General features: G+C 47.0%; 1 protein-coding gene across 2 annotated transcripts in view; it reads left to right on the forward strand.

The window, feature by feature from the left end:
- The window catches only part of ANKAR (ankyrin and armadillo repeat containing), a 1,891,262-nt gene that overhangs the window by 1,139,552 nt on the left and 732,994 nt on the right, over positions 1-18,716 (forward strand). For both annotated transcript variants that reach the window (XM_069615641.1, XM_069615642.1), the window contains exon 13: positions 8,509-8,753. In XM_069615641.1, coding sequence (XP_069471742.1) covers positions 8,509-8,753 — 245 coding nt within the window. The remainder of the gene's footprint in view (positions 1-8,508; positions 8,754-18,716) is intronic.

An 18,716-nucleotide genomic window follows, 5' to 3' on the forward strand; every position in this document is an offset into this window, starting at 1 on the left:
AGGATGCCTGTCCCCGGCCCTGAAGAAACAGCTACTGAAGAAACCTCTTTTGATAGACGAAGTGAGCGAGCTGGCAAGAATTTTTGAAAGAGTGAACGCACAGGCAGCATCCATGACGGACACCTCCAGCTCCAAACAAGACAGGCATGAACTCATTGCTGCAATTCACCGACATCCCAATGACCTGGTGACAGGGGAGCTGTACCTTACAGAGGGGACAGTAAAACCAGGCCCAGACCACAAAGACAGTGCTACCACTGCGGAATGGCGTTCTCACACTCAGGGACGTGCCCCGCACTCTCTCAAAGATGCACCAACTGTGGAAGAGAAGGGCACTTCCAGTCCATCTGCAGGGAAGGCAGGCCATTTCCCACACCGCGAGTGACTCCGCAACCACAAAACAGGATGTAAAGTTGAGCCCCCCAAGGCCCCTCCTACCAAAATAGATTCTACCAACCAGGACAACAGCGTTATGTAAGAGCTGTGGAAGAGTACCACCCTGGAGACTATGAACTCTATGACCAAGCCCCACTCCTTGAGGACGAATACAACGGACTCCCGCAAATGTATCAGGAACACAATATGCACCAACAGTTTGCACCCTCTTATGGAAGAGACGACTATGATGAATCAGACCAAGACGGATATGTTAACCTCATCTTGTATGACTGTGAGACGAGGGAGGCACCCAGGATAGTCGTCAACATTGAAAACAGACCATTTTGCTTTCTGGTCGAACCTGGTGCCACCATCAACATCATGGGCGAACAAGAGTTCCTACAAATCCCTGAGAAACCGACGTTGGGCAAAACTAACTCGAAGATTTTCCAGTGGGGAGCAACTCTGCCCCTTCACTCCATAGGACACTTCAAGCGTTAGCTCATGCACAAAGGCCTGACTGTAGCCACTGTCATCCCTGTCATCCATCTAATCTGGAGCCTGACAAAAGGGCGATGTCTGCTGAGCTACCATACTGCATCCTGTCTAGGCCTCATCGATATCCGTTTTCATGAAGGTGACGTAATCCATTTGGTCGCACCACCAGGCGACAAGAAAGAAAATGTGTTCACAATGAAGGCCACCCCCACACTGCAGAACCTCATCACGAAGGAGACAATCCTAGCAAACCTCTCACTCCTATGCGCTGGACATGGGAAACTCAAAGGAGCTCCCATTAAACTGCACATTGATAGCACTGTCCAGCCCATTCCCCAACATCCCAGTAGAGTGGGATTCCATCTGCAAGAGGCATTCTCAAAAGAACTCAACCAGCTGCTCAATGATGGCATCATCGAGCCGGCTACAGGCCCGACCCCCTGGGTGTCACCTCTAGTTATCGTGCCCAACGAAGGAGGGCGCTTGAGACTATGCGTGAACATGAGGATGGCAAACACCGCCAATCAAAGAGAATGGCACCATGGCCCACGAATTGAAGACATGATTGTCCAGCTCAATAAGGCTGTGATGTTCTTCAAATTAGACATGAATCAAGGGTATCACCAGCTGTAACTACACCCTGATTCGAGGGGCATCACTACCTTTGTTTGTTTGTTTATTTGTAATGCGCGCCAAACCCAATGGTGTCTGGGCACATTTGCACAAGATTACAGGTATACTTTAAGCATAAATTACAATCGTTACAGTCGAATGAGTTACAGAGGTTACAAGTAGTTTGTACATAGTAAAAATAAAAAGTATATACATAATAATACAATGGATAAATCAATACAGGTGCAGAGTACAACAGCTTATTTCGATACAGACGCCTCAACTTCGGCATCTCTTCAGCAGCTGAAATTTTTCAGGAGGCCATCAGACAGGTAATTAAACCGATCCAGGGAGCGCTGAACTACAGCGATGATATACTTGACTACGGCAAGTCCCGAGAGGACCACGACGCCGCACTACTGCCAACATGCATAGCAGTCCAAGAAGCTGGCTTGACGCTCAACATTGGGAAATGCTCTTTCAGCAAGACGAAATTGACATTTTTTGGGCACATCTTTTCTGCAGACGGCATAACACCGGACCCTGACAAGGTCAGCACCATCTCGAACCTACAGGTACCGACACAAGTGGCAGACGTCCGATCCTTTCTAGGGATGGCCGGCTAGTGTGCACGCTATATCCCCCACTATGCGTCCATCACCAAACCTTTACGACGCCTACTGCAGAAAGACACTGTGTTCACCTGGTCGGCTGAATGTCAAGTGGCATTCGATTCCCTCAAAACAGCCCTAGCTGAAGCCTGTCACCTGGCTTACTTCGACCCCGACTGGCATACAGAAATCGTCGATGCAAGCCCTGTAGGGCTAGGAGCCATCCTGGCGCAGACAAGCAGCCCAGATACGCAGTCCAGATACGCACCCAAGACACATATGCGCATACGCGAGCAGAGCTCCAGCCACCCCCGAATCTGCATAATCGCAGGCTGAAAAAGAGAGCCTGGCGGCAGTATGGGCCTGTGAACAGTTCCATAATTTCATCATAGGGAAGAGATTCACACTTATCACAGACCATCAGGCTTTACTGTCCCTGTTCTGGAATCCACGCACCAAGATGCCACCCAGAATAGAGCGTTGGGGTATCAGACTACAAGAATATGACTATGACATCATCCACCGGTCTGGTGGTGCCCACAATCCAGCCGACTACCTGTCTCGCCATCCAGCAGACATGCCAATCTCCAGAGAGGGTGACCCGGAATATATCAACTACGTGGCCACCAATGCACTCCCACCAGCGATCTCACTTGAGAGGGTCGCGGTGCTTCCGCCGTAGAACCGTCCATGGCGTTGGCGATCCGCTTGACAGGAAACAACAAGTGGAAAGACTAACGATGCGCCGTTTTAAACCACCCGGGGGTGTGCAGAGAAGAGATGGACAGGCTTGCAATGATGCACACAGAGCTCGCTGTCAAGGACCATGCCATCTTACTAAGAGGGAGTTGACTAGTCATCCCTGTGACACTTAGAGCCGAAGTGATCAAGTCAGCCCATGAAGGGCACAGGGGTGCCGACAACACGAAATGACAGCTGTGTTGCCATGTGTGGTTACCCGTTCTGGTCTCAATGGTTGACAGATGTGTGAAGAACTGCCTAGCATGTCACTGCACAGCGAAGGCAGGGACCCCCCCCCCTCCCACTACAACCGACACACATCCCAGACCAACAATGGGTTAGAGTAGTGGTTGACTTTATGGACCCATGGAGTCGGGAGAATATCTCCTGCTGTTCATAGATGAATATTCAGGATTCCCAATTTTTGAGAAAATGGCAACCACTGCATATGCCCACGTAGTAGCAACGTTCAATGAAGTACTAAGCGAGTGGGGCATCCCAAGGCCAATCAAATTTGACAATGGACCCCCATTCAACGGCCACAAGTTTGCATCCTTTGCCAATCACATGGGGTTTACCCACCAAAAGTTTACCCCCAGATGGCCACAAGCAAACGGAATGGCTGAACGATTCATGGCCTGCATTAAAAAGCCCATCCAGAGAGCCTGCATCAAGGGTGCTAACCCCATCAAGTGCTATGCCGGCTGTTACGAGATTACCGGAACACCCCCACGAGGCACGAACAAGGCACCTGCGCACTAATTATACGGTACGCGGTACGCAGCTGTATTGTGAGACACCCAGCTGTCCAGCACGAAGGAGGCCCTGAAGTTCTAAGAAGGGACACTGAAAGAAAAGAGAGGGCACAGATGGATAAAGACCTGAGAAGAAGGGCAGTACCCAAAGACTTTCAAGTGGGCGATGAAGTTCTGGTGCAGCAAGCAACAACCAAGAAGACTGAGGACCGATATGCGCAGAAACCACTCAATATCCGGTGGCATCAATCTCAACAGGTATGTGGGGACGGAGCACCCAGCATTTTTTCCTTTGCCTCGCCGGAGGCCCTTAGGGAGCCATCTTCACCATGGCATTCCTAGCCACGCCCACATCTGTCCAATTTTACTGTGTTGCCATTTGGGCTCCATGGAGTCCCAGCCACATTTCAGGCATGATGGATTGCATCTTGCAGCCTCTGGAATATGCAGAGACATACCTGGTTGACATTGTGTGTGTACAGTATAACCTGGTCGGAACATGTGTGTCACTTGTACCTGGTCACCCACAGTCTATAGCGTAAACCGGACAGAAAGCCAACCTTGATAAGTGCCACTTGGCTTTAATCTTGGAAAATTACTGGAGGTTCAAACTGGGGAAAGGTATTGTGCAATTGGAGGGTACAGGAGGTCAAGGTAAAGGCTATTCAGGAAGTCACACATCTATGATGAAAAGAAAATTCAGTGCTTTTCTGGGCATCGTTGGATGCTAATGATGGCTCATACCACATTTTCCAACAGTTTCTGTACCACTTACAGATATGCTCAAAGGGTCTTACTACAGTAAGATCTTCTGGGCTAACACAACAGTGGAAGCCTTCAAGAGATTAAAGAGCTCACTTTGCAACCACCCCCTCCTCATAATGCCCGACTTTAGCTTGATTTTTATTCTCCAGCTTAATGCCTCTAGGGTTGGGTTTGGCGCAATTGTCGCAAGAACAGAATAGTGTGAACAACGCATTCCCCACACAAGCCATTAACTCTTCCGTAGGAAAAGGAATCATGTTGTCCTGAATTTGGAGTGCCTGACAAGAACATGGGCCAAAGAAGCATTAAAATATTTTGTTGAATGGTGCAAATTTTCACTGATCGCTGACCATGCACCTCTTACCTGGCTTGCTAGTGTGACAGAGTCAGGGTCATGACTGTCGCGTGGAACGGGGATCCAACCATGAAGTGAGGAGAGGGAGTTGGGGAGGGGGCTCTTCCTATTACCCCCTTACGTGCCATGCATGCTACCAATGGTGACACCCTTTGTCAGACAATTCCTCCCAGTACTCATTCTGGCCAGTGTTATCTTTTTCTGTTTCAAGTCAACAACTCCCAGAAGGCCCTTGGGAGCTACCATAAAACCTGCACTGTAGCCAGCAGAATGAAATTCAAGAACAGATAGGGATTGGTCTGGGAATTTCCTTGCCAAATAGAAATGAGACGCACAACACCTGACCGGCCGACCCCAAACAGATCCCAGGCGAATGGTGGGGCAACAGAAAATTAACTGGGAGTGAGAAGGGACTGCAGGGGAAAGGGGAGACACTGAAATTCTCCCAAACGAATTCAACAGCACAGGAGGTAAATCACAAGGAAAACAAAATTCCAGTCCACCAGCAAACAGATAGACCCTTAGAGACTGCAAACAAAACCATATTGGAAAAGGGTGAGGGGCTTAGAGGATTTTGTAAAGCATTTCCACTGTGTAACATATCTGCTGTGGAAAAGACAGACATAATTTGGCCTACCGAGTCAGGTGAGCGCTGGAGCCAATGGATCGAGGGAGTTGTTAAAGGCAGCAGGTACACAGTGTAACAGTTTTAACTCCGTTGAGGTATTGTGTTATCAATTCCCAAAAAGGATATTTAGAAAAAACACTAACCTAATCGGATGCCAATGTGTTCAGAGCAGCAACAGCAGAAGAGAAGAATCACCCCGGAATCCCTGTTCCCCCTAGTACCGAACATAAAAGAATCAGTGAGGGGAAACACGGACCCCAGGGAAACCCTCTGGGGAAGAAAACCCTGAAGATCTTGAATCAGCCTTCTTGTAAGGAAAGACTCCGGAAGTCAGGACTGGTTGTCTCTCAGGATGGCCCTTCTCTATGTGGCAAAGTCTTCTCTATGTGGCAAAGTGGAAAGAGACCTACAGAACGAGAATAACAGATAAGTATGAGAAAATCAGAATGAAGGGTAAATTGATGAGGAAAGTGCGGAACTAACTTTAGATATGACTGGAGTTAGATCCTTCGAGTGGGTCTTCTCGGGCAGTTGAAGGAGTGGTAGTCCAAAGAGGAGGGTAACAACTGACAAAGGGAGAATGGTAAGTATGGTTCTAAACAAAGAAAAGAAAGACCAAATGTAGGAATTGGACTTACTTCCGATAGGCAGACCTTCTGACTAGAGCGGATTATCAAATGGAGAGCCCTGCTTGAAGAGACGAGGGAATTCCCTGGACTGAACGAAGGAGAAGAAGTGAGCAGGCCGAGACAAGATACAATTCTATAACAAAAAGGAGTGTTAGTGAGAAAAAGAGAGTTGAATAGCTGTCGATACAATAGGGTTCGAGGTTCTGAATCTTAGCGAACTTACGGAGCATCACATTCAGCAGAAGCGACGCGTTGAAGCGGAGTTCCGGGTTCCTTAAGAGGGATCAGATGACTGATCACGTGTTTCTGACGGCAACGTGAAACAACTAGACTGCTGGCATAGGATTCTCTTGCTATATCAGAGTTTCCTCGAATCATAGTTCCACACAGGGACCAATGCCGCCTAAGCTACCATTGGCGAAAAGGTGTAACACGCAGTGTATAAGGGGTGAGAAAGTGAAGGGCAGAGTTTGGGTTGCAGGGGTGAGGTCAGGAGGTGGACCGAGAGACCAAGTGGAGAGCAGATGGAGGAGAGGAGTGCTGAAGAGTTGGTTGCAGAGTTGGAGCAGAGAGCAGGTGAGATATTGCTGGCGACAGAGAGTGGTACCAGTATGTGAAAGGGAAGGTAGTAGTGAGAGAATATTGGGAGGCAGAAGTAGGGCAGTGAGGTTAGTAGGTAAACTGCTGGGGAGTGAGTGCTGGAGGAAAGTGAGGATAGTAGATAGGGGCTTATAAGAGGTGTGCGAAGAGAAGTGTGCAGGAGAAAAGTGGAGGAAGTGTGCGTAGGTAAAGAGAGAGAGAGAGAGAGAGAGGTTAGTAGAGAAGGGTGAGAAGGGCACCATATTGCTGAGAGCTTGAGTAGGACACTATTTCTCTGGAAGAGGGATCACGGCAGTAGATCCCTGGTAGGGTGAGCAGGACACCATAGTCCTGTGTAGCATTGTGAGAAGGGGTGAAAGTAGCAGAGTGAGGAGGGTTTTGAGTAGCAGAGTGAAGAAGTTTGAGAGATGAGGAGCTGTGAGGAGATAGTGAGAGTCTGCCACATCGGAGGGACAGAAGAGAGGGACGGAAAGTCATGAGGACAGAGAAGGGGAGGAAAGGGGATATTAAAGTAGAGTAGGAGAGGGAGGAGAGAGGAGTGGTAAGATAAGGGAAAGGACAGGATCAGAGCAAATGAGAGAGAGTATGGACCAGAGTGTCTGTTATTGGCACAGTTCTGACAACATCATTTTATATTTGGGAAAAGCTAGGGAATCCTTAGGAAGTAAGCTACATAAGGCTTCTGCCTTTAAGCCTTGACAGCTAGCCAGCGAGTATTTTTAGATTGTAGGTGTTACCAATCTCTAGTTTACATTCACCCGGCATAATTAAGAAAGCCTGGATTAGGGTGGAGGGGAGCCCACAGGAAATTAGAATAGGATGGCCCTTAGTGTGTCCCCACCTCAGCCTACCCAGTCTGTTTGCAAATATTTAATACAAGCCCTTTTACTGTCTTCTAGTTTCTGTGGATTATTCAGGCTAGAAACAAGCATACCAATGCCTGTGTGCTAGCCTTACAACCCAATCCGTTCACCATAGATCACAGAGAAGGGCACCTACAGGCAATGGCAGACTTTCCTAGTAGGAATCTGCTCAACACTCATGCTCAATATTTGACAAGATCCTTTGTTCAACTCTTCGGGTAGAGATTGTGATAGCCTGAGGGTAGTTACTTAACCAACATTCCTCCTTGATATAGTTAAGAAAGCCCAAAGGGGCTGTGCAAGACACTCGAGACCTTCTATTTGCTTTGACCCACTGTTATGATTAACTATAATAATACTCTGTTTTTATGCACTGTATCTCTCTGGAGATATGTTGATATAATTGTGTATGATTGCACCTCATACTCCCGCCATTTTCATAAAACAAATATTTCAGGGTTGTAATGGAATTAATTTTAAATGTTTTATGTATTGTAATGTTTTTATATGTGGATCTGAAATCTATTTTATAGTGGGTGAAGGAGTATGCACTGCAACTGGCAAACTAACTGCTCTAGCAGAGCCACAATTGGAAGAGGCATTTGTAATGATATCAACCTCCTTTTTAAACACTGCATAAGATATGTGTAGGAATAAATTGGGTGTGTGATGTCATCTTTTGCAAATCGATGATGATCCCTTTGATGTCTGCGGGTATTGGGGACTGTAAAACTGCTCAGATAAATGGGCTAAGCAGAGGATCTGTGTATTTATGCATGGGCTTTCCTATGTCCCATCATCCTGTCAGCAGGATGTCTAATACAACCATGAGGCAGTGAATGCTCGGGTAGGTACCATGCAGGATTACAATGAGTAACTGCATTTTTTGGCACTCTAAGAACAATCCACTCCCTTACTAACCTACATAAAGTAGAAATAGTGCACCCCAGTATGTGAAAGTCTGATATATTGCTAGCAATGTCTGGGATGTTAAAGAGCAGGAACAATTATCACAATTCCACAGTAACATCTAATCCTGTTTCACTTTTTTACATCTTTTGCTTTAAATACAGGAATGATCCCATGGTTAGTAGAACTACTAAAAAGTAAGGTGGTGACGCTGGAGTCTGTGGCCTTAGGCGTACTGAGTAACATCTCCAAACACAAGCCTGTTGCACGAGCTCTTGTGGAGTTTGGAGCCATCCCAGTGTTAATAGAGCTGCTGCAGTCTCCTTATCCAGAACAACAGTCTCGTAGCTCCGTCATTCTCTGTGATACTGCACAGGTGGACAATAATCAGGAAGCTATTGCAGAAATGGTAAGTGCAATTCACAGTCATCAATTGACATTACATCACTTTAGGTCAACCTAAAGTAAAGGAGGGCGTGTACTGTCTGTGTTAAAAGCAAGCTGTGTACTACAAATGTGTGCATCAAACTAAATTAGCACCCACATTGGACCATTGACATTCTTATAACTAGTCTGTGTGGAGACATTCCGGACAATATTCACTGGCATGCCCGTGGCTCCTGATGGCGGTTAAGATTTCATTCACCACTTCTGGTGTCTGCCACCTCAACCCCCTCACTTTTCTGCTCATATCAATCAGTTGCATTGACTTGTCCAGCCTCTTCTTCCTCACCTGCCTATTGTCTCCAAGGTCCTTCTCTGCTGGGGTTCAAAATATAAGATGGACTTCTCTGTCGCAGCCACTGAGCATCAGTTGCATGCTTGAATGTTGCCTTTCTTCTTTGATCATAATTTTCGAAAATAAGGATTGAAGCCTAGCACCCACCGATGCGGCAGTTACTAGTAGCCTTTAAGCCTGTTCTGCAGAGAAATATGAGCAGTCATGTTCCAGTAGGTTCCCTGCATAAGTGGTGTACCATCTAATTCTGCTACCTAAAAACGGACAAATGCTCCCAACAAAAAAGAGAGTAAGAATATACCCGAACAAAATATAATAAATAACTGGTGCATAGATCATTGTCCCCACTGCTTCCACACTTAGAGCTCAACAGATATGTTTGGATCAGTGGTACCAGCAGAGCAGTCCCACAGGAATAACCTCTACTAGTATTACTGCCTGATCTGAAAAGCAGCTTTACGGTAAAAAAGAATCATTTAATTAGCATGAATTACTATGTGCAATGAAGTATGGATCATAAAATGATATCTGTTTTAGAGTTAAAATATATAATCACTCCCACTTTATAATCTCATCTTGAGCCTTATGTAAGCCTCCTAATGTGGTGCTGCCCTACATTTGGGCCCATAAATCAGGCTTCACAGCATATGACTGCTGATTTCAGCAGTGACGACTGGCTTTAATGCTTCATCCCTAAAACAGAATGTTGTTCCTTTTTATCCTTTACAAGTCCCAAGGTCCCAACAAGTAATACAGATTATGCATGTATTGTTATGTTATGTGGATTTGTATGGTCTCCAGGTGCTCTGGCAGATCTGGAAGAGAGTGGGTGGGTTTGGTTGAGAGGGAGGGAAAGGCAAAATTGCAGTGCTTTGTGTTGAGGTGCAGATCAAACATACCCCAAGCTCTTTATGCTTGTATGATTTCTATGTGAGAAGTGTGGAAGGCATTGAATGCGTTGTGTTCCTTGTGCTGAAAGTGTGGGTACATGTTGGCCAGGGGCTGCGACTGTCAGTAGTACTTAAGAGTTGTAAGTTTGTGATGTTTGAAGTCTGGGAATGGGGCCTTTTTTAAAAGCTGTTTGCGAGTGGCTGGCTTGCGTTTGTGTGTTGTGAGTAAGGTGTAGAGAAATTGAGGGTTACTCAAAAGGTGGGAAGTGTTCTTGGGATTCTGGAGTGTTTTCGAATTATTAGTCTTGAAGTTGGTGGCGTTATGGTGAGAGGTGTTAGGCTTTAGTGGTTGATGCATGAAAATGTCCTGTGTTGAGGTTTAAATATACCGGGAGACAGGAAATGGGTTCTCTTTTGTTTTGGTGGTGCCTCGCATCACAGCATCTCAAGGAACGTTAAAGTGTATATTTCAATTGCTGTGAGCACTTGGCCCGTCCTTACCTATCTTGTCAACCTTGGGATTCCCTTCCTAGCCCAGGTGTCCATAATGCTGGGTAGTGCTCCTGACCGGTAACCCCTACTGCCTAATAGCTGGCTGTGACTAATGATGTTCCCCGGTGTGCCAGCTATCTAATCTCCCTCGGGGACTTCCTAACTGTCCCTATACTCACCCTGCTTAGGTGGATATAACCTAGTAAGTGCAAAACACTAATCCTTACATTCTATAGAACACTAATTCCCCATATGCTCGCTCTCACCTTGCCCTTCTACTCTACCTCCTTCTATTGCACGACTCCTCCCACCAATCTTCTGTTGCTCTGAAATGCACTCTACATCTCCTCTACCTCCACCCTTTCATGTTACTACTTCTTTCACTTTAACTCTATCCTTCTTACACCACTACTTCCCCTTTCTACTACTGCCTAGCTTCTTCTCTCTTCTACCGCTCCTCCTCCTTCTACTACGCACACTTCTCTTACTTCTACACTTCTCTTACTTCCACACACTCTCACAATGCAGTACCACTATCACTCCTTAACCAACATATTACCTGCTCCAACAGTCTCCTCCACATGCTGCCGCTCTGTCCCTCCTCCGGCTTGTCTCTTGTTTGCATTCTACCTCCGCTTATAACCTCAGCCAGTAAACCACATCTTCCTGTTTCCTGTCTTCACTTAGATCTCCCTCTCTGGTTCCTGATTGTTGTTCTGTACCTATAAAATCTAAATGGTTTCCTCTGTCCCGGGAAGTGTATGTGTGCATTGCAGCATTTAAAAGGAGCTTAACCCCATCCACTGGCTCCACAGCTATTTGTCGCATAATGGCTCAACCCAGAGTTCAATGGAATTGTTTGTGGTTTCAAGGACTGTCTCTGTGACAGTGTTTGTAACGTTTTGAAGATGTCCCTGCAGGTTTAGCCGTTTTGTTCAAACAAGCGTTCCCCCGGTGGTGCTTCCAGGCAGGACCGCATTGCTCACAAGGCTGCTCGAAAGGCTGCTCGAAGCAGTCTTTCCTGGATCTCTCTCTCTCCCTCCCTCCCTCTCCCTCTCTCTCTCTCTCTCTCTCTCTCTCTCTCTCTCTCTGTCTCTCTCTCTCTCTCTCGTCAGGTGGCACCACTGAAGTTTCTCGAAGGTGGGTGATGCTGTTCCTGGTCTTTCTTTGGGATTTTGATACAGGTCACACTAGTCATGTCTAGACTCGGGGTAGCTGGAACAAGAAGAAAAATATAGGCAAGCAACTGATTTAAGAGACATGGTAGGAGAAAATGGTCTGCATGCGAGCATTTAAGCACAAGGGGGGAAAACAGGAATTTGGGGCCTCTCTGCTGTTATCAGAGGTGGAACTAGTTCTGGTTCCCCCTCGCCCCACTCTGACAAGTTCAGGTTCTTGGCCTTGTCACACCTGATGTGATGTCTTTTAGTTTGTTTAGTTCTTGAGTGTGGTGCATTGTGTCATAGGTGGCCGACTCTGCACCTTTGATAACTGTATACATTCAGATCATTGCTGGTGATTGCCTAAACCAGACATTTAAAACGCAGTTTGACTCCCTGCCCCACACTTCCACCAAATTTAAAGGCCAACCAAGATGTGAAAAGTTAATGTTTCTGCAACCCATGCCCGCGCAGCCGATTATCGTTGCAATTAAACCCCAGAAGTTCAAATATTCAACCAACCAAGATTGGATTCATGAATTTAACTTGGAGTACAACATAGACTACATGGGTTTAAACCCGGCTGAAACCACTGCTATTTAGAATATTATTTTAGACAGAGCATTCAAAGGGGTTTGAACATTCCATTTAGCACCAAATACTGTACAATGTTACATTGGATTAGTATTGACCATTAGATGTGGAGGATAGAATCAAAAGACTACAGGTTCCTACCACCTCTGTGTTCACTAGTAAAAGAAAAGTAGAGGTTGTTGATACTGCCCACAAATTTTTTTTGTTGCAATCATAAATTGTATTATTAGCTATTACCAAACTATTGCTCTACATCTTGATTCAAACAAGTATGCAGACATTGTGGCGGGGTCAGGGGTTTAACTCTATCATGAGGGAAGAGGGGTGCAGGGATCCCTCCCGACCTGGGATAAGTGGTCTACCAGTATGTATGCCAGATCTGGTCCTGACCCAGAGGTGGGTTGCGGGACCTGGGACGGCTCCACAACCTGAACCCCCTACTTCTGCTGAACATACCTGTAACCTTGGTACCACTGTCAGTGGTACCTTGGCTTGCATCCTCATATCTGGCAGGCGTTCTATAGTACTTCTTGCGGGACCGACAGCTCCAGAATGCAGTTCATCCACATGAGGAATCTTCACGAACAAAGGAATTAACGCCAAACGCGAGTCTCACTTCTTTGATCACCTCCAGATTACCGTTGAGGGCACTGACATCCCAGGACAGCAGGACGTTGACTCGCATGACTGGAAACAACGGGACAAGGCCATGGCAACCCCACAAACGCCAAAGTAGGTAAAAGTGGCAGATTCAAGATTGTTTTTTAAAAGAAGGGAAGTCTGGACCCGGACTCTGGGGAAAGGAATACAAAGATTGGCCACAGAAGTGAGTTGCAGACAAGGATCAATGGGAATGGGGGAAGCAGTCAGGAAGGAAGGCCCAGGTATGAAAGACCTGCAAGGCCAATGATGGCTGAAAGGTGTTAGGAATAGGACAAGAGGGGAGGTGGCTAACCGAGAGACCATGCTGAGGATATAAGTTGGACTCAGAGTCCTGAGGATGTACATTTCATTCTTCGTTTTCAATTCGACAATATCAGTGCATACCATATTAGATATTGAGGAATAGGGTTATGTTGAGGTATAATGTGTGATGGAGAGTGGTACAAAGCATGAGAGAGTGAAGTGGGTGTTTTGAGAGTGCTGGAACAAACGATAGAGAGAGAAGTGAAGATATAAAGGTTGAGGGCAGAACGGATTAGTAGGTGAGATTGGTTCCGAGTGAGAGCACGAGTGAAAGGGAGAGGAAGTAAGGGTTGAATAGAGGGGAGACAGCTGTAGAGGTTGTAGGATAGGACTGAGTGGTAGAAGCAGGAGAGTGAGAAACCAGAGGGACCGTCAGATAGTGGGTAGGAAGAGAGGGAGAGGGAGAATAGGGGAAGGACGAGGAAGACCGGAGGGAGAAGCATATAAAAGAAAAGGGGAAACTAGGAGGAAGTTGGGGGAGATAATCGGATGAGATGGGAGACAGGATAAGAAGACATTAGAAGGAAGTAGGGGGAGAGGGAAGAGTATAGGAGGAGAGGAGAGCCAGGAGACGGGAAGAATAGAAGGAAGAAGGAGCAGAGAAATGGAGAGAAGATGATAAAGAACAAGAGGAGAGTAGAGACAGGAGAAGGTGAGAGAAGGGGGAAGAATACATGAGAGAGAGAAAGAATACGGAGAGGAGAGCAAGGGAGATAGAAGCAAGAGCGAGAGATGGCACAATTTACTATCATTGTCATGGGACACTTCAGAGTAGGTTGGCATTAGTAATTCCCGAAGGTAGTACGCTAGAGAAGACTGCAGTCTTTATGCCCCCATTCCTAGTCCAGTCTATAAGTAGATAGTGTATAGTAGGTGTTACCTTTATCTAGTCATGATGTACACACCTCTAGGGTGTACAGAGGTCTGGGTTAGGGTAGAGGGAGCCCACGGGAGGTTGAGGATTAAACCAAGGAGTCCCCTTAAACTGGCCCTCCAGGAGTCCAGTCTTGTCCAAGTTCTGAACGTTTTCAGTAAATTATTGAAGTTTTTGAGGCCATCTGTGACACCATACGTAAGATATTATGGGGCTTGTTTTTGAGTCCCATTGTAATTCGGCGGAAGGGACCTGTATGCTTGCACTTTGGTATGCACAGGTCCCACTCACCCACTTTTGGTCATTTGCACGGCAGAGTGAAAAAGTACAGGGCAAAAGGCGGCATACACGCTTGTATGCCGCCTTTTTCCCTGCACTTTTGCACTCTGCCGTGCAATTAAGTAAATGCTACAAATGGATCCCTACAGAGACTGCCTGCTTTTTGCTGGGGTATGTGGTAGAGGTACGGGAGGACCCGTGCGTTGTAACCGTATGGGGATGCACAGTGCCTCGGGTGTGTGCCAGTGTTTGTGTTGGTGTTAGTGTGTCGTGTGATGTTGTGGTGGGTTGTGGTTGTGCGCACTGGTTAGATTGTATCCATGAGAAATCCAGAGTCACAGGTGGCTGTTGCTGTATGACTATCTGGTGTCTTGGAGTGCATTTGTGTCGTTGATGGTTTTATGGACTGTGGCAGGTGTTCGCTCTAGGGGCCTCACTATGTTGCTGCCAATCCCGAAACACTGTTTCCGGCCCCTGACTTCCCGGTGCCACCGGGACATTACAAGTCCCGGTGGTGCGGGAAGTCGGGCGTCGGATTTGGTAAGTGGGGACTCAGAAGAACTGGCACTGTTGCTCACGGTGCCAGTGCTTCCGTGACAACTCTGCCTAAAGGGGCAGTTGTGCCCGGCAGGGTCAGACCTGCTGGGCGTGACGGCTCCTGCAGACAGACTTGTAGTGTGGCAGCCCGGAAATAGGGGTGCCACTAAGTTTACCGGCACCTTTATTTCCAGGCTGCAACACTCGTAATGAGGCCCTACATGTGCTTCCAGAATCTCAGAGAGATGGTGGGGTGTGAACATTGAATTGATTCTTGGTGTGTTTATGTGTAGTGTGGCTAGCCCAATGTCTAGTGTAGTGGCGTTGGTTATGTTGGAGGAGCAGGAAGGGGAAGTGGGTGAGTGAGTTGATTTGGTGGAGCCTCTGGTGTGACTCTTTGGTTGTCGCTTGTTGGTATCTACCAACGTTCTTGGTTGCGGTTCGTCGGCCCATCTTGCCTCCTCTCCAGGTCTGGGCTGACTTCCCTTGCGGTTATGGTTGCAGGTTGGTGGTTGAAACCTAGTGTGTTCCTTGTTATTCGTCCCAGTTAGTTGTGGTCGTAGGGTGCAGAACGTATGCAGAGGGGTTCTCATCAGGAGGTTCTAAGTATAGAGGGGAGGGTGCTCTGGTGGGTGGCCCATGGTTTTGTTACGGTTGCCCTGTTTGTGGGTGGACCGGTTGAGGGGCATTATGATTCTGTGGATGACCTGTTTGAATTTCCTTGGTGTATTATTGGGTTTGGTGCTATCCCTACAATCTTTCCTTTGGTTGGACTACAGTATTTCGTGGCTCAGTCTAGTTGGTGGGACGTAGAAGGGGTGCGGGCAGGAGTTGGGGGTGGTGCCGTGTTCTGGTCCTCTAAGCCATTAGTGCTTTTTTGTGAAACCGTGTCCCTTGGTGTATTTCTTTTTGGTCTGTGATGTTATTGCTGCCTGTGTCCCTTTGTGGTTGTCATTGTCTGTTCAATAACCAGGTTTCCAGTCACTTCCTGAAGGTAATATGGTCTTCTGTGGTTCTGATTTCTTTGGGCATGGTCTTCCAGAGGTTTGCAATTAGACGTGAGAACGCTGTGCTGCCGAATTTCCTTTATTCGCAATGTTTTGTCTCTATTTGTAGGTCATTGCTGCATCTTAGGCACCTTCTTGGGCAGTACCGACAGATCTTGTCTTTGCGGAATTCAGCTCCTTGTTTGTGCAAGGCTTTGTGGGCGATGTAGCATGCTTTGAATTCAATGTGTTTTTTTACTGGGCTTTTCAGTGCTGGAGTGATGTGGTCTCTTCTGTTTAGTCTTAATAGAATCCTGGCTGCTGTGTTTTGCACCCTTTGGAGTTTCTTGGTGAGTCTTTCCAGCATTCCTAGGTAGAGGCTGATTGCATAGTCAATTCTTGTGAGTACCACGGATATGATTGTGAGGGTTCTGTCAGGGAATGAGTTGTAAGGGAATAATCCTCTGAGTAGTCTTAGGAGGAAGAACACTTTTTGGGTGATTGCGTTGACTTGCCGTTCCAGGGATAGTCTGTTGTCCATGAGTATTCCTAGGTTATTTACTACGCTGGTAGTCTCCGGTTGCATTCTCATGCCGGCCGGCCAGTGCAGTTGTGGGTTGCCTGTGTCGATTTCTTTGGTTGAGAGCATTATTTACATTTCTTCCGGGTTCAGTTTAAGGTTCTTTGTTCTTTGTTGTCATCCAGTTGTAGATGTGTGTGAGGCAGCTGTTGAGGCAGTCATTAATTTCCTGGGTTCTGTTTGTTTTCACAATCAGTTGTGTGTTGTCTGCGTAGTAAGAGGCGGTTAGTCCGTGGGTTCAAATGATTTTCATCAGTGGGTACATGTAGATGTTGAAAAGCAGAGGGGAGAGGCTGGATCCCTGTGGGACTCCGCAGGATATATTTTAAGTGTTTGAGGTGATCATTGCTAGGTAGGTTCTTTCGGTCTGGTTTGTTAGGAATGAGGTAAGCCACTTTAGTGCAGATTCCTGTATGCCACATTCCATCAGTCTTTTTATTATTGTTGCGTGGCTGATTGTGTCGAAAGCCATTGATACGTCCAATAATATGAGGGCCCATTGGGTGTTGTCGGCGTTTATGTTCAAGTCATCCCATATTGATATGAGCGCTGATTCTGTTCCTCTCATTGGTCTGAAACCAACTTTTCTTTTTAAACAATTTTTATTTATGTATTTTTATTTATGTAACCATGCAAACACAACCATGTACATTTTCAATATTCACAAACAAATACAAGTAAATACTTTACAACTTCCCACCCCAACTCCCAACTCCCATTCCCTCCCCTTGGGCCTAACTTACATTTCCAGCCACTGTCCCACTTTTATCAGCGGCACTGCACTGGTGGCTCCGGATTCGCTTACGGAGATCTCCCCCCCTCCTGAGTGTCGTGGACAGAGGCAGCTAAATCGGCTATGAGCGGTCTCCACATATCTACTCCTCTCACTTCTGGTTCCTCCTCCCTGCTGGACGTTGCCATCCACGCCGTCTTCTCCACATTGGCCCATTTTAACAAATCCCTCCACCACACTTGTGCTACTGGTCTCGCCCATGCTTTGCATCCCATTGCTATTCTCCTTTTTGCCAGAATATACGCCAGGTCTTTCAGCTTGCTTACATGTTTAGCCCACTTGGGTCTCGGTAAGCATCGCAGCAGGCAGGCTTTTGGAGAGTCTACATCTAGCGTGATCCTGGCATTTGCCAGCAGTCGTTCTGCCTCCCTCCAGATTCTGCTAATTTCCACGCATGCACAAAACATATGTACCAAGTTAGCATCTCTCTCTCAGCATTTCGGGCACGCCTGGTTACTTGTCTGATTAAACTTGGCTATTTTGTACGGAGTCAGATATGCTCCGTGTGTCACATACAGCTGGATCTGCTGGAATCTTGAGTTTCGCGATACTTACTTGTGGTACATTTTCACTCTGCCCCATTCTCCTTCTGTCAGTGGTGCTCCCAGGTCCGCCTCCCACTTCCCCCTGACCTGGTCTACCTTCCCATCTCACTGCGGACTTCAGTAACTCGTATATGCATGAAATTCCGTGTCCTCCTTCTGATACATAATAAAAGGAATCAACATCACCCTATTCGGCTGCATGTGCGTACCAGGATCTAGCCATCTCGATTTCAAGGCAGTCAGCAGCCTAGTATGTGTGATATACTGCCCACTTTGTATCCCAGCATCTACTACCAGCTCCTCGAATCTCTGGGGCTCTCCTTCTTTAAGCATATCTCCTACTGTGGCTAATCACACGAGTTCCCAGCTCTTCCGTACGTTCTTCCTGGTCTGTTCATCTGTCCCCGCTATTGCCGCCAGTGGCACCTGCGGGGAATACGGTGCTGCGATACCTAGCAGCCTCAGTGCTCTACACCATATGTTGCAGCCCAGGAACAGCAGGAGATTCCAGCTGGTTTTGTGCATATCAGGGCCCCATATCCCTTCCTTCAAAACGAGCGGTCTGCAGCCTCAATTCAGTAGTCGGTTCGTCCGACAGCCATCTGGCCACATATTGCAGCTGACCAGCTATAAAGTACATCTCAAAGTTGGGCACTTTAATACCCCCTTGTTCATATGAATTCTGGAGCTTCCATAACGCCACCCTGTTTCTTGATTTTGCCAAATGAAGCTCCGGCATACACCGTGTAATTTATCAAAGAACTTTTTTGGGATTGCAAAGGGGACATCGGCGGAATAATGCAGTAGTCTCGGCAGCACCACCATCTTCAGTAGCGCCGCCCGCCCCATCATGGTCAAAAGCAACTTCCCCCAAAATGTTATGTGCTTTTCTATCCTCTCCACCGCTTTCTCCGTATTGTGCTTATGTTCCTCCTTG

This window comes from Ambystoma mexicanum, chromosome 9 (genome assembly GCF_040938575.1).
Source record: "Ambystoma mexicanum isolate Mex_15411 chromosome 9, UKY_AmexF1_1, whole genome shotgun sequence".
In the NCBI taxonomy this organism is placed as follows: Eukaryota; Metazoa; Chordata; class Amphibia; order Caudata; family Ambystomatidae; genus Ambystoma; species Ambystoma mexicanum.